Genomic DNA, 14,894 nt, shown 5'->3' with positions numbered 1-14,894 from the left:
TTTATATGTAGAAAGGTTGTTGTTAAGAAACCATTCCAAGCCTTATCTTATTTAGTTTTTATTTTATATATGTCAAGGGTGTCAAACTAAAATACAGAGCGGGCCAAAATTTAAAACTGAACAAAGGCCGAGGTTGAACAAATTAACCTTTTAATAGGGACCCAAACAAGTTTTGCATTGAATACTGAACAAGCAAGGCTTATATAACTTTATAGTGACATGCAAAATCCAGTTTCAAATAATAATAACAATATTTAAAAAATATCAATGGCATTTCAAATAAAATGTAAATAAAAATTGAATGCCTCTTTTCGATTTGCAGCCTTCTGAGGTAAATATCAAAATAAACTTTTTCCACAGGCCAATAATACATTTGAAAGTAAAATAACAATAATGAAAGAATCAAACATTCAAGCCTTGAAGTAACAAGAGAAAGTGAATGAATAGAACGTTAATTATTGCTCAGTTTGCTATACTGATTTGCTTAGACAACATGATGTGGCGACTTGTCCTGGGTGTACCCCGCCTTCCGCCCGATTGTAGCTGAGATAGGCGCCAGTGCCCCCCGCGACCCCGAAAGGGAATAAGCGGTAGAAAATGGATGGATGGATGGATGGAACACTTATATAACCTAATAGTGCAAAATCAACTTTCAAAAAACAAACGAAAAAACATCTCAGAAATAAAATTTAAATAAAAAATGTAATGCCTCTTTTCTATTTGCAGCCTTTTAATGTAAATATCAACATTAACTTTTTCCACTAGATAATAAATTTGAAAATAAAATAATGAGATGGCAAGGTTTGGTGGTAGCAGGGGTGGATATTGTAGCGTCCCGGGAGAGTTAGTGCTGCAAGGGGTTCTGGGTATTTGTTCTGTTGTGTTCATGTGTTTCGGTGCGGTTGTTCTCCCGAATTGTGTTTGTCATTCTTGTTTGGTGTGGCTTCACAGTGTGGCGCATATTTGTAACAGTGTTAAAGTTGTTTATACAGCCACCCCTTAGTGTGACCTGTATGGCTGTTGATCAAATATGCCTTGAATTCACTTGTGTGTGTGTGTGTGTGTGTACAAGCCGCATATATTATGTGACTTGGCCAGCACGCTCTATGTATAGAGGAAAAGCGGACGTAGCGACGCTAAAGGCAGTGTCTTTAAGGCACAACCCCAATATTGTTGTTCGGGGAGAAATTTGGGAGAATGGTTGCCCCGGAAGATTTTCGGTAGGGGCACTGAACTTCGGTAGTCTCTCGGGAAAATCAGGAGGGTTTGCAAGTATGAGTATAAGCGGTGAATGCGGTGTTACGGCGGCACTGCCGCTGTATAGTCCTGGCGGGTCAGCTCTAATGTTAATTTGTTATTGCCTCAAGGGCCAAATGAAATTACACGGTGGGCCAAATTTGGCCTGCGGGCCAGAGTTTGACACCCATGATATATGTTGACCACATTAACCCTGGCAATGGACTCTGTGTGCATATGTATGTATGTCATGCCATTGTTTACAAATTTGGTTCATAAATAACCAACAAATTTATGGTTTGTTGTTTCCTTACTGTACCGAAAATGAACCGAACCGTGACCTCCAAACCGAGGTACTTACCGTTACACTCCTAATGTACACTGAACAAAACCCCGTCCCTACAAAACTTGATAAGATCTGGATTTTGCGAAGCGTTGTCCCCTTAGCAGTTGTTCCTAATGTTGTGTCCATTTTAAATGAATTAGGAGCCCCCGCTGACTTTTTGAGTGTGTCATGACAGCCGGCTGATGGAAAAAGAGGTAATTTTCCTGACATTGTGTGACTAACAACTCGCCTTCCTGTCCCAGATTTTTTTTCTCAGCACCTCGGGGAATATCTGAATGTCCTCTCAGCTCTTGAGAAGCTGAATGTGGCCATTTTAAAGGCCATGTATAAAACCAAAGAGGTAAGATTTCCCTCCTTCTGGGTCTAGCTCAGTTTAACACCAATGTCTCCTACCTTGACAAAGCCAAACTTTATTCACTTATCTTTTTTCACCAAGACTGACTGCAGCTGTGTCATTGGCGGCATAACATGATTTGTTTGGCCGCACTCATTGGATGGATAGCATTTTAAAGTCGAAGGAACTCAGTGAAGCCCCAAAAGGGTGAACCCTACATATTTAGATAAGTTGAAAAATGTCATTTTTAAACAACTCCAAGATCATTGATTAAAAAAATATGAAAATTGTGTATGTAAACTTGTACAATTCAGCTGTATCCATCATGTAATTTGTTTTAATATGTGAAATGCTGTTTGATTAAATTATTGTTAAAATTGTTTAAAAAATTGTTAAACTTTTCTGCAGTTTGCAGAAAGTATCACAAAAAAAAAGTTTTTAAACAAAAAATGATGACAACCACATCAACTGCTAGCAACAGCTCTGGTGAACATTCCTGCAGTCAGCATTCCAACTGCACGCTCCCACAAAACTTGCGACATCTGTGCCATTGTCTTTGTCATAAAACTGCAAATTTTAGAGTGACCTTCTATTGTGGACAGCCGAAGGTATACCTGTGCAATAATCATGTTTATGGATGGATTATCTTGGCGAAGAAGAAATGCTCACTAACACAGATTTAAACAGATTTGTGAACAGTTTTTGAGAGGAATAAGCCTTTTGCGTATATAGTAAAGTTTTAGATCTTTTGACTAAACTAATGAAAAATAGGAATGTTGTGATAATATTTTATTCAATATACATATATATAAAATATGTATATACATACATATATACATATATACACACATAGAGTATGGGCAAAAACGTATTTAGTCAGCCACCGATTGTGCAAGTTCTCCCACTTAAAATTATGACAGAGGTCTGTAATTTTCATCAACTGTGAGAGACAGAATGTGAAAAGAAAAATCCAGCAATTCACATTGTAGGAATTTTAAAGAATTTATTTGTAGATTATTGTGGAAAATAAGTATTTGGTCAACCATTCAAAGGTTTCACTGATGAAAGGAGGTTTCGGCTCAAAATCTCACGATACATGGCCCCATTCATTCTTTCCTTAACACGGATCAATCGTCCTATCCCCTTAGCAGAAAAACAGCCCCAAAGCATGATGTTTCCACCCCCATGCTTCACAGTAGGTATGGTGTTCTTGGGATGCAACTCAGTATTCTTCTTCCTCCAAACACGACGAGTTGAGTTTATACCAAAATGGATACATGGATGATACAGCAGAGGATTGGGAGAATGTCATGTGGTCAGATGAAACCAAAATAGAACTTTTTGGTATAAACTCAACTCGTCGTGTTTGGAGAAAGAAGAATACTGAGTTGCATCCCAAGAACACCATACCTACTGTGAAGCATGGGGGTGGAAACATCATGCTTTGGGGCTGTTTTTCTGCTAAAGGGACAGGACGATTGATCCGTGTTAAGGAAAGAATGAATGGGGCCATTTATCGTGAGATTTTGAGCCAAAACCTCCTTCCGTCAGTGAGAGCTTTGAATGGTTGACCAAATACTTATTTTCCACCATAATTTACAAATAAATTCTTTAAAATTCCCTACAATGTGAATTCCTAGATTTTTTTTTCCACATTCTGTCTCTCACAGTTGAAGTGTACCTATGATGAAAATTACAGACCTCTGTCATCATTTTAAGTGGGAGAACTTGCACAATCGGTGGGTGACTAAATACTTTTTTGCCCCACTGTATATATACATATATGTTTCTTTATATTATATGACCGTGTGTTTTAACCTAATAATGCTAGGATAATTATTGCTCTGATAATAATTTGCTCTCGTAGTTTTTAAAAAAATATGTTTGCAATGAATACCTAAATAAAAGAAAAGCCAGCAACAATATTGCACAATTACTTTACGGCAGGTTCAAGCTTACAACCTGGCGTGCTCATTAGCAGAGAGAAGCGTAAGGAGAGTATGTGTGCCCTTAATTAGCTCACCAGCTTCCACCTCCTCTTTAAAAGCAGCCTGAAAGTCCTCCGAGGGTTACAAATATTGCATGCTTAGCAGATGCGGTTCGCTGCCGACCGCTCGGGTGTTGAGTTTTGACAAGGAGCTGCCGCGCTGTTGCTCCATTAGCACAACGTGTCACCAGGACTCCATGCAGAGGGTGCAATCACGTTGAGGGACAGGAGCAGCAATTATGGCACCCGTTAAAAAAAATCATACTTTTAAGAATCATTAATGTGCTGAGAGATTGAAATGTTAATTTTTACTTTGTGCTATTCACGATGTTCCTGCTGTCACTGTGTGTTGATGGCAGGAGTACCAGGACTCAAGTGTTCTAGACCAGTTTGTGACCCGCTTCCTGCTGCGAGAGACGTCCAGTCAGCTCCTGTACCTGCAGAGGTCGCTGCAGTGCGCCATGGAGGCCGTGGATGAGGAGAGCAGCCCCTTGAAGTCAGTGCTAGCATTAAAGGCCTACTGAAATTAGATTTTCTTATTCAAACGGGGATAGCAGGTCCATCCTATGTCTCATACTTGATCATTTGCCATATTTGCTGAAAGGATTTAGTAGAGAACATCGCAACTTTTGGTCACTAATAAAACAGCCTTGCCTGTACCGGAAGTAGCAGACGATGTGCGTGTGACGTCACGGGTTGTGGAGCTCCTCACATCCTCACATTGTTTACATTAATGGCCACCAGCAGCGAGAGCGATTCGGACCGAGAAAGCGACGATTTCCCCATTAATTTGAGCGAGGATGAAAGATTTGTGGATGAGGAAAGTGAAAGTGAAGGACTAGAAAAGAAAAAAAAAAAGACTATACAGTGGGAGCGATTCCGATGTTATAAAAAAAAATTACTAGGATAATTCTGGAAAATCCCTTATCTTTTTATTGTGTTACTAGTGTTTTAGTGAGATTATATGGTCGTACCTGTACAACCTGAGGGTCGGCCCCGCACCTTTCTTCAGCACCAGTCAACGGTTAGTGGCGATTCCCATCTCTGCCCTTCACAAGGGACCCTCTTTGAAACACGTTTCGAAAGTATCGCTGCATAATACACTGTACTTTGTGTGAGTGGTCCAATCCAACCGTGTTCACTTGACCGCTCTGTCCCATAGTAAAGCTTCACCCTCATCTTTCGGGAATGTAAACAATGAAACACCGGCTGTATTGTGTTGCTAAAGGCGGCCGCAATACACGGCTTCCCACGTACAGCTTTCTTCTTTGACGTCTCCATTATTCATTGAACAAATTGCAAAAGATTCAGCAACATTATGCGATGGAAACGGACGACTTATAGCTGGGAACGGTGCTGGAACAAAATGTCCTCTACAATGCGTGACATCACGCGCACATGTCATCATACCGCGACGTTTTAGCATGATACTTCCGCGCGAAATTTAAAATTGGAATTTAGTAAACTAAACCGGCCGTATTGGCATGTATTGCAATGTTAATATTTCATCATTGATATATAAACTATCAGACTGCGTGGTCGGTAGTAGTGGGTTTCAGTAGGCCTTTAAGACCATGCTGTACCTCCATCCATACAAAACAGTATGTTTTCGGAACATGTTCAGATAACCAGGAGTGATGTAACTAATGAGCATTATGAACGCCCTTTGTAAGAATGCCTGAATTTCATATACAAACCCCGTTTCCATATGAGTTGAGAAATTGTGTTGGATGTAAATATAAACAGAATACAATGATTTGCAAATCCTTTTCAACCCATATTCAGTTGAATATGCTACAAAGACAACATCTTTGATGTTCAAACTGATAAACATTTTTTTTTTTTTGCAAATAATCATTAACTTTAGAATTTGATGCCAGCAACACGTAACAAAGAAGTTGCGAAAGGTGGCAATAAATACTGATAAAGTAGAGGACTGCTCATCAAACACTTATTTGGATCATCCCACAGGTGTGCAGGCAAATTGGGAACAGGTGGGTGCCATGATTGGTAGTTTCCCAAAAAATGCTTAGTCTTCCACAAGAAAGGATGGGGCGAGGTACACCCCTTTGTCCACAACTGCATGAGCAAATTGTCAAACCGTTTAAGAACAACGTTACTCAAAGTGCGATTGCAAGAAATTTAGGGATTTCAACATCTACAGTCCATAATATCATCAAAAGGTTCAGAGAATCTGAGGAAATCACTCCACATAAGCGGTGTGGCCGAAAACCAACATTGAATGACCGTGACCTTCGATCCTTCAGACGGCACCGTATCAAAAACCGACATCAATCTCTAAAGGATATCACCACATGGGCTCAGGAACACTTCAGAAAACCACTGTCACTAAATACAGTTCGTTGCTACATCTGTAAGTGCAAGTTAAAGCTCTACTATGCAAAGCGAAAGCCATTTATCAACAACATCCAGAAACACCGCCGGCTTCTCTGGGCCCGAGATCATCTAAGTTGGACTTATGCAAAGTGGAAAAGTGTTCTGTGGTCTGACGAGTCCACATTTCAAATTGTTTTTGGAAATATTCGACATCGTGTCATCCGGACCAAAGGGGAAGCGAACCATTCAGACTGTTATCAACGCAAAGTTCAAAAGCCAGCATCTGTGATGGCATGGGAGTGCATTAGTGCCCAAGGCATGGGTAACTTACACATCTGTGAAGGCACCATTATTGCTGAAAGGTTCATACAGGTTTTGGAACAACATATGCTGCCATCTAAGCGTCGTCTTATTCATGGACGCCCCTGCTTATTTCAGCAAGACAATGCCAAGCCACATTCTGCAAGCTAAGGTATTGATAACAATGTCAGCTGCTGAAGAGAACTATTTAAAATGCCATTAAGAAGTATATAATGATGCAAAAATGTGCCTACTGTAAAGTCATCTGCTCCATCATGGCACATACAAAGAGAGACGACATTCACCCCGCTATTATAGCCAAAGTTGTCAGTGAATGCGGCGCTGTAGAAGCCGTGAGGAGCCTCAGCTAATGAGTTCCACCTCCGACGGCTTTTCTTTCAAGTTATGTCGCCCGGAATCGCCCAACGCACAGTATTTCAGTTCAAACAGCTGACTGGCTAATAGGCCCTGCCACTATAGGTTGGATTTTCTTATAGGCTGCTTTCTATCAAACGTATGGTTAATAGAGCATGAAACTCTCCGGTATGATTCATTTCTTAAACCGCACTACAACTTTGAACAGCTTATTAAAACTCCCAGCACACTTTTTGAGAATATTCCTCATTCATATCAACGCATAGAAATAACTCTGTCAGTTAGAATTGAGTTCAATGCTTTGTGTTTTTTTTTTTTTTTGTGTGAGGCAGGCATAGAAGAAAATTTTACTCCACACTGTTGACAGGTTGGTTCTGGGATTGTTGGGTTGTTTTTTTTTCATCGACTGCCACCAGTTTATCCATTCGAATCATTTGTATTGTAAACATACTTGCCAACCCTCCCACACTTTCCGGGAGACTCCCGAAATTCAGCGCCTCTGCCGAAAACCTCCCGGAAGAAATTTTCTCCCGAAAATCTCCCGAAATTCAGCCGGAGCTGGAGGCCACAACCCCTCCAGCTCCTGGCGGACCTGAGTGGTGACAGCCTGTTTTCACGTCCGCTTTCCCACTACATAAACAGCTTGCCTGCCCAATTACGTTACAACATCTAAGGATTTGAATAAAAAAACTGCAGACACAAGGAGACGAAGCAGAAGAACGAGGAAGTTACAGCCATGCCGACGCCGTCTGTAATAGAGTGACTCTATGTTGTCTGCTGCCATCTCCTGGTGAATGTTGGCTATAGCGTTATGGGGTTGCTTTTTGATTGGCCAACGATTTATGTGGTGTTGGGCACCTGACGGCAAGTGAAGGAGTCTGTTCTGAAGCCCACAGTAAAGAGACATAACTCTAACCCAATGACATGACTCCAACCCAATATATTAAAAAGTCGACGAGCAAAATGAAGAAATAAATGGCAGAACAAAGGTTACTCAAATATTGAAAAGTAAGTGTGTTTTTTTTTTTTTGTAACCAGCAAGCACAGTACAGTTAGTAGAACAACTGTGTTTTTATCACTGTGTCTTTGATAGGTGCCGTCTGAAATTCAACTATTTATTTTATTTATAAATATAATAAAACAAATATATATAGCTAGAATTCACTGAAAGTCAAGTATTTCATATATATATATATATATATATATATATATATATATATATATATATTGAAATACTCGAGTTGGTGAATTGTAGATGTAAATATATTCCTCCCCTCTTAACCACACCCCCAACCACGCCTCAGCCCCACCCCCGACCACGCCCACCACCCTCCACTTCCCGAAATCGGAGGTCTCAAGGTTGGCAAGTATGATTGTAACCTCCTTCCTCTGCAATGACAAGCACTACCTACTGTATTAAATTTGTGTTATCTACCTACCTTTTTTCCCCCCATCCTTACAGGGGAGAGGAAACAACCACGGAGCTGCCGTCGGTGCTCACGAGTGGGCATCGCTGTGGTCGCGGGCTCCTTGATAATGTCCATTTAAACTGCCAAAACACAAGTAAGAGGCACTTCAGTGTTGCGAATTTCCGTCATTTGGAGTTAAACCAATTTATTAAAATCATATGCCACCAAAGTAATACATAAAATACAACTAAGATGGATTTAGTTTTATTACATAATGGTTTAACTTATTAAACCCTGACACTCAAAATGTTTAATAAGTTACTTTAAAGACATCACGTGGTTACATTTGCACCATTCAACATGTTTAAAAAGGAGGAGGAAGAAGCAAAGTTTATTTAATTTTGCTCCATCTCTATTGGATTTAGACTCAGACAAATGTTGATGATCCACAAGAGAAATTGTTAGACACAGTAGCTAAATTACAAAGGGAAGAAAAAGGATAACTAAACACTCACAATGGCACAAAAAAGGGGCGAAAACATTAAATAAAATGCAGCCCAAAAATGTAGCATTTACAAGAGATTATATATAAAAATATAATATATATATATATATATATGTATATATGGGTATATATACCAATTTTTTCATAGGTATATGAAATATAGTATATATTAGTAAATAAAGTGTAAAGACTGGAGGGCATAGCGATGCCGGAAATGTCCCCTTCGTGGATGTGTTGACAGGAACACGGCAAGAGGTAAGATATAATAAAATGTATTCTAAATAACAAAAAGAGCTCTGAACAGAAACACTGGAGCTAATAAAAAGGCAAACCAAAAACGCTAGTATGAAAACTAGGAAGTACAAATAGACAACTAAAATGGCACGTGGGCACAAAAAGATCAAAACAAATCATCAGTATGTAAACTGGAATAAACAAGTGGCTTAGCGTGAGAAGCTAGCTTGAATATAAGCATAGAGAAGTAGCAGTCGTCATCTGTAGCATGAGAGCAAATGTATGGACCCAGACTGAACAAAGAAAAGAGGAAGGCTTATATAGGGAGTAATCAAGTGGAACCAGGTGTGTGTAGAAAACAAGGAGCAGGTGAAATCAATGTGTAACCATGGTAACAAAGATGGAAAAATAAACATGTGAAGATCCAAGTCACGGATCGCAACATAAAGTACATTTTTCATGGGTATATATACCCATTTTTTCATAACATGGTCACTACTGCCTAGTCTCTCTTGTTATATTCTTATTTTACTGTTATATTTGTATTCCCATTGTTGCTTTTTATTTGTATTCTTATTGTAATATTTTTCTATTTTGTTTCCCCCAATTAATTACTTTTACTTTTTAAATTGATCTCAACTCTGTACACTGCTGCTGGAATTTTAATTTTCCTGTAGGAACTCATATAACAGCTGCAGCAAAAAAATAGATAAATTACAAGTAGATACAACTAAAAATATAGATTAGAAACAAAGACATGTTCGGTCATGTGATTCATTCACAACATATATTTTGCATGTTGACACTTAAAAATATTGTTCACTTCCTATGTAAAGGAAAGAAAGTGAGGAGTTTAAAAAAATCAATGAAAAAATAGAAGCTGAACAAAATCACAGTGGCTTGAGCAGATAGTGAAAAGGAAGGGATACAAATCTAAATAAAACATTAATAAGAGTAAAACACCAAAAATAAACATGCTAAAGTAAAATAAAAGGAAAAAACTGTTCAAATCATACCATACAATTTCGTATAATAACATCATAATGTTGGTAGAAAAATAAAACATTTAAAAAAAAAAAGTCCTCCAGTTATTGCACATAAAGTGTTTGTTTATAGCGAAAGTCATAGTTTCACCAGGAGTACAAAAGTAATTGTAGCAGCAAAAAGTACAAAAATGTGCAGGTCTTCGCAGTAAAGCAGGGTGAGTAGTTTTACTTTATTGCACTAAGACTGCACATCGGTTAGCTTAGCTTTATACTTGACAATAAAAAAATTTAAAATGTGCTATCAAACTGTCCCTGAACAGTTAGTAGTTTTCGTAGCGGCGATTGGCAATTTTTGGCTAAGATTCGGGAAAACAAGCAAATGGTTGTCATGTAGTAGGGCTGTGAATCTTTGGGTGTCCCACGATTCGATAATATATCGATTTTTTGGATTCGATTCGATTCTCGATTCAAAATCAATATTTTTCCCATTCAAAATGATTCTGTATTCATGCAATACATAGGATTTCATCAGGATCTACCCCAGTCTGCTGACATGCTAGCAGAGTAGTAGATTTTTTTGAAAAAAAAGCTTTTAATTGTAAAGGACAATGTTTTATCAACTGATTGCAATGACGTAAATTTGTTGTAACTATTAAACAAACCAAAAATATGGCTTATTTTATCTTTGCGAAAATATTGGACACAGTGTGTTGTCAAGCTTATGAGATGCGATGCAAGTGTAAGCCACTGTGACACTATTGTTCTTTTTTATTATTTCTATAAATGTCTAATGATAATGTCAATGAGGGATTTTTAATCACTGCTATGCTGAAATTATAACTAATATTGATACTGTAGTTGAGAATATTCATTTTTGTTTCATTACTTTTGGTTTGTTCTGTGTCGTGTTTGTGTTTTCTCTCAATTGCTCTGTTTATTGCAGTTCTGAGTGTCGCTGGGTCAGGTTTGGTTTTGGAATTGGATTGTATTGTTATGGTATTGCTGTGTAGTGGTTTGTTGGATTGATAAAAAAAAACAACGGTTTCTAAAAAAATGACAATCGATTCTAATCGCACAACGTATTCGAATCGATTTTTTTCCCACACCCCTATCATGTAGTGTCACAAAGTTCCTATTTTTACATGCTCGTTTGTTCCCTGAAAGTGTTTTAAAATGGCACCTCCGCACATCCTAATGGGGGATGAATAAGAATAGGGGTTGAGGGTTTGTCTCGCAAGGGTCAGGGACTTGCACAAGGACACAGCAGAACGTCGACAGCAGAGTTCACAGGTTAAACTTGCAAAATCGGACACGAAAGGACGACATGCTTCGCAGCAAAAAAGCAAAGAGGTGATTGCAAATACAGTAGCAGGGCATCAATAAATTACGTTCAGCAGGACAGCATGGATGATGGCGAACGGAATGGACGCGAGGTGGACCACGTGTTGTCATTGTGGTTATTTAACTGGCTGCTGTCTGTCCCCAGGTAAGGATGGAGGCGATTGGAGCTCCCAAACTGCTCGGCTGCAGCAGCTGCTGGATAAACTGGAGTGTCCAGTATGAAACATTCACTCATGATGCACCTTGTTTGACATGAAAAAGTGTTTAGAGTCACTCAACTAAGCCAAAAGATTTCTTTACCCTGGTTTCTTAGGGTCCAAAGTTGGAGCCTCTGAAGGAGGACACTTTCAACACGAGCGCGTCCGTAAGTCAAACAGATTATGTCAAATTTTTATTTGGCTTACACTGAAAAGAAAAAAAACGTAGTGATATATATATATATGTACATATGTAGGTTTACTAGAGATGCACGGTTTGCGGTCTCATCCGCGGATAAACCGCGGGTCGGGCGCGTGACATGACGAAAAAATAGATTTTAAATAGATTCGGGCGGGTGGCGGTTGAACCTTCTGGAAATATTTGTTATACATGTTTCAGGGATCGGCGACCTTTACCACTCAAAGAGCCATTTAGAGCCGTGTCACTGAGTAAAGTTGACAATAGGAGCTGCAAATATTCTCGCAAATATCTGCTGACGGCCACCCAGTTAACAAGTTTTAGGGCGTGCTATGACGCCTTTGCCTTTGACGCCTTCAACAACATGTACGAACTGTTTGCCAGTTCAGCAACATGTGTGTGGCTTCCACAAATACACGCACATGACTGCAAGGCATACTGGGTGCCACAGAGTACACTGATGGTTGTGATATAAACAATTTTAACACTCTTACTAATATGCACCACACTGTGAAGTCACACCAAACAAGAATGACAAACACATTTCGAGAGAACATCCTCACAGTAACACAACATAAACGCAACACAACAAATACCCAGAATTATTTGCATCCATGACTATTCCTGACTATATTATACACCCCGCTCTAGCACCAAACACCCCCCCCCCCCCTCCCGTGCGTCGGTAAGGTGGGCGAGGTTGGGGGCGCGGGGGTGTAAAATATATTTAGGAATAGTCATGGATGCAAATAATTCTGGGTATTTGTTGTGTTGCGTTTATGTTGTGTTACTGTGAGGATGTTCTCCCGAAATGTGTTTGTCATTCTTGTTTGGTGTGACTTCACAGCGTGGCCCATATTAGTAAGAGTGTTGAAATTGTTTACATCACAACCATCAGTGTACCCTGTGTCACCCAGTATGCCTTTCAATCTTGTGCGTGTGTCCGCGGAAGCTGTATACAACATGTTGCTGGACTGGCAAACAGTTCGTACATGTTGTTGAAGGCGTCAAAGGCAAAGGCTTCATAGAAACGCCCTTATTCTCGTTATCTGGATGAGCACCAGTAGATATTCGCGAGAATGTTTGTGGCTCCCATTGTCTTCTTCACTCTGTGAAACGGGTCAAAATAGCTATTTGAGTGATAAAGGTTGTCGACCCCTGATATACAACAACTGGCGGATGGCGGGCGGTTGCGGTTTTGATAAAATCTGGGTTCGGGTGGATGACGACTTTAGTGATGTGGTTGCGGATGATATAATTGCCTATCCGTGCATCTCTAAGGTTTACGTATTTATAGATATGTATGGATATATATATATGTTTGTATATGTATACTGTACATAAATAAATAAATACATATATGCATGTGTATATCTAAATGCATATAATTATGTGTGTGTATGTATATACTGTATTATACTATATATATAGATACACATAAACATGTGTATACATGTATATGTATATATTTACGTATATATGTGTATACATATATGTACAGTATATAGACACATACGTATATATACATGCACAAATACACATATATATACACACACAATTATATACACACACACACATATATATACACATATATATATAGATATACATATATATGTATTTTTTTTTATTTATTTATTTAAAAAAAATATATATATTTCCAACTTTTTTTTTACAATATTGCCTTATATCATATTGTTTTAACAAGTTTTTAGAACAAAATACTTTTTGCGTAACACAAGACGCTTTTATCGAAATGTCCTGACTTTGAATCATTTGAGCTTGTCACTCATTTATCAGCTTCCCAAAGACTGCTGTAAAAAATGTTTATACTGTATATTGTTTGCCACTTTAAAACAAATATACTAAATATGGTAGGTAAAAAGTAGAAAGTATTTCACACAAGAACCATTAACTGCTTTTTAGTAATTCGAGATTTGTCTTTCATGTTGCCGTTTTAAGTACATTTAAAGTGCAATTCAAATCAATTAAGAGGCTGCAGTCTGCCGGAGAGGTAGAATTTAGAAAATCGTCCGAGGTAACCATGGCGACACTTGCATTCAAGTAATCAAAAGGAAAATGCCGATGTTTTTTTTGCGCGTGTATTTCCATGCTGACAGTCAGCTTATAAAAAATGTTCTGAATGTTGCAGCGTGACTCAATTTGCCTCAGCTTGAATGTGCTGGAAAAGTAACACAACAAGTTGTAAGTTCAAGGCCATAAAGTTATTTCAAAGGTGTTTTCTCTTCCCGCTGACAACAGAACATCCTCCTGGTGCAGAGGAAGATGGCGGTGAGTGACGATGACTTGGACCACTTCAGGAAAGTTCTCCAGAGCTACGTAGATGCAACGTCGGCCCACTCGGACAACCTGCAGTCAGTGTCTTGCTTTTTTTTTTTTTTTAACTAATACAAAAACATTGTATGGCCTGTTGTGTTGCTTGATTGATTGATTGATTGAAACTTGTATTAGTAGATTGCACAGTACAGTACATATTCCGTACAATTGACCACTAAATGGTAACACCCAAATAAGTTTTTCAACTTGTTTAAGTCGGGGTCCACGTTAATCAATTTATGGTAAATGGTGTGGTTCGGTTCACTTGAGCTTAAATGTAAACGCCTAGTCAAAATGACAGTTAAAAAAACATGCAGAAATGACAAACGTGTAAGAGGAAATGGGTTCGAAATGTTGTTTCTACTCTGCTCTCCCATGTCGTGAGTGTGTGTGCGTGTGCATGTGTTTATGTGTGTGTGTGTGTGTGTGTGTGTGTGTGTGTGTGTGTGTGTGTGTGGGGCAATGGCATTCTTTGAAAGTACCGTATTTCCTCGAATTGCTGCCGGGGCGCTAATTAATTTAAAACCTCTTCTCACTCCTGCGCTTACCAAAGGCATGCGGTAAAAGTAAGCATGCGCTAATTATTTTAAAACCTTTTCTCACTCCGGCACTTACCAAAGGCATGCAGTAAAAATTTGAGTGTGATGTAAGGATACCATGATGAAAAGCACATTTAGTTAAAAAAAACGTTATTATGGTCTTACCTTTACTTATAAATATAGTCCATGCCAGCTCATTCTGATTAAAAGCATCGATAACTTGTTTATAAAAGTC

At 38.8% G+C, this 14,894-nt stretch overlaps 1 protein-coding gene and 1 long non-coding RNA gene across 2 annotated transcripts in view; one reads left to right on the top strand and one right to left on the bottom strand.

Annotated features, from left to right (window-relative positions):
* LOC133544278 (uncharacterized) overlaps window positions 1-14,894 on the bottom strand; it is a 63,032-nt gene that overhangs the window by 29,464 nt on the left and 18,674 nt on the right. Inside the window, exon 3 of the long non-coding RNA XR_009804617.1 lies at window positions 8,355-8,464. This is a non-coding gene — a long non-coding RNA (uncharacterized LOC133544278). The remainder of the gene's footprint in view (window positions 1-8,354; window positions 8,465-14,894) is intronic.
* Window positions 1-14,894, top strand: part of necab3 (N-terminal EF-hand calcium binding protein 3) — a 94,071-nt gene that overhangs the window by 64,830 nt on the left and 14,347 nt on the right. Inside the window, exons 5-10 of the mRNA XM_061889440.1 lie at window positions 1,825-1,922; window positions 4,263-4,399; window positions 8,378-8,478; window positions 11,536-11,606; window positions 11,704-11,754; window positions 14,046-14,158. Of these exons, the coding sequence (XP_061745424.1) occupies window positions 1,825-1,922; window positions 4,263-4,399; window positions 8,378-8,478; window positions 11,536-11,606; window positions 11,704-11,754; window positions 14,046-14,158 (571 nt within the window). The remainder of the gene's footprint in view (window positions 1-1,824; window positions 1,923-4,262; window positions 4,400-8,377; window positions 8,479-11,535; window positions 11,607-11,703; window positions 11,755-14,045; window positions 14,159-14,894) is intronic.

The sequence above is a fragment of the Nerophis ophidion genome, linkage group LG02, assembly GCF_033978795.1.
Source record: "Nerophis ophidion isolate RoL-2023_Sa linkage group LG02, RoL_Noph_v1.0, whole genome shotgun sequence".
Lineage (NCBI taxonomy): Eukaryota > Metazoa > Chordata > Actinopteri > Syngnathiformes > Syngnathidae > Nerophis > Nerophis ophidion.
Note: the sequence above shows the minus strand (reverse complement) of the source record. Positions and strands in the feature narration are given on the sequence as shown.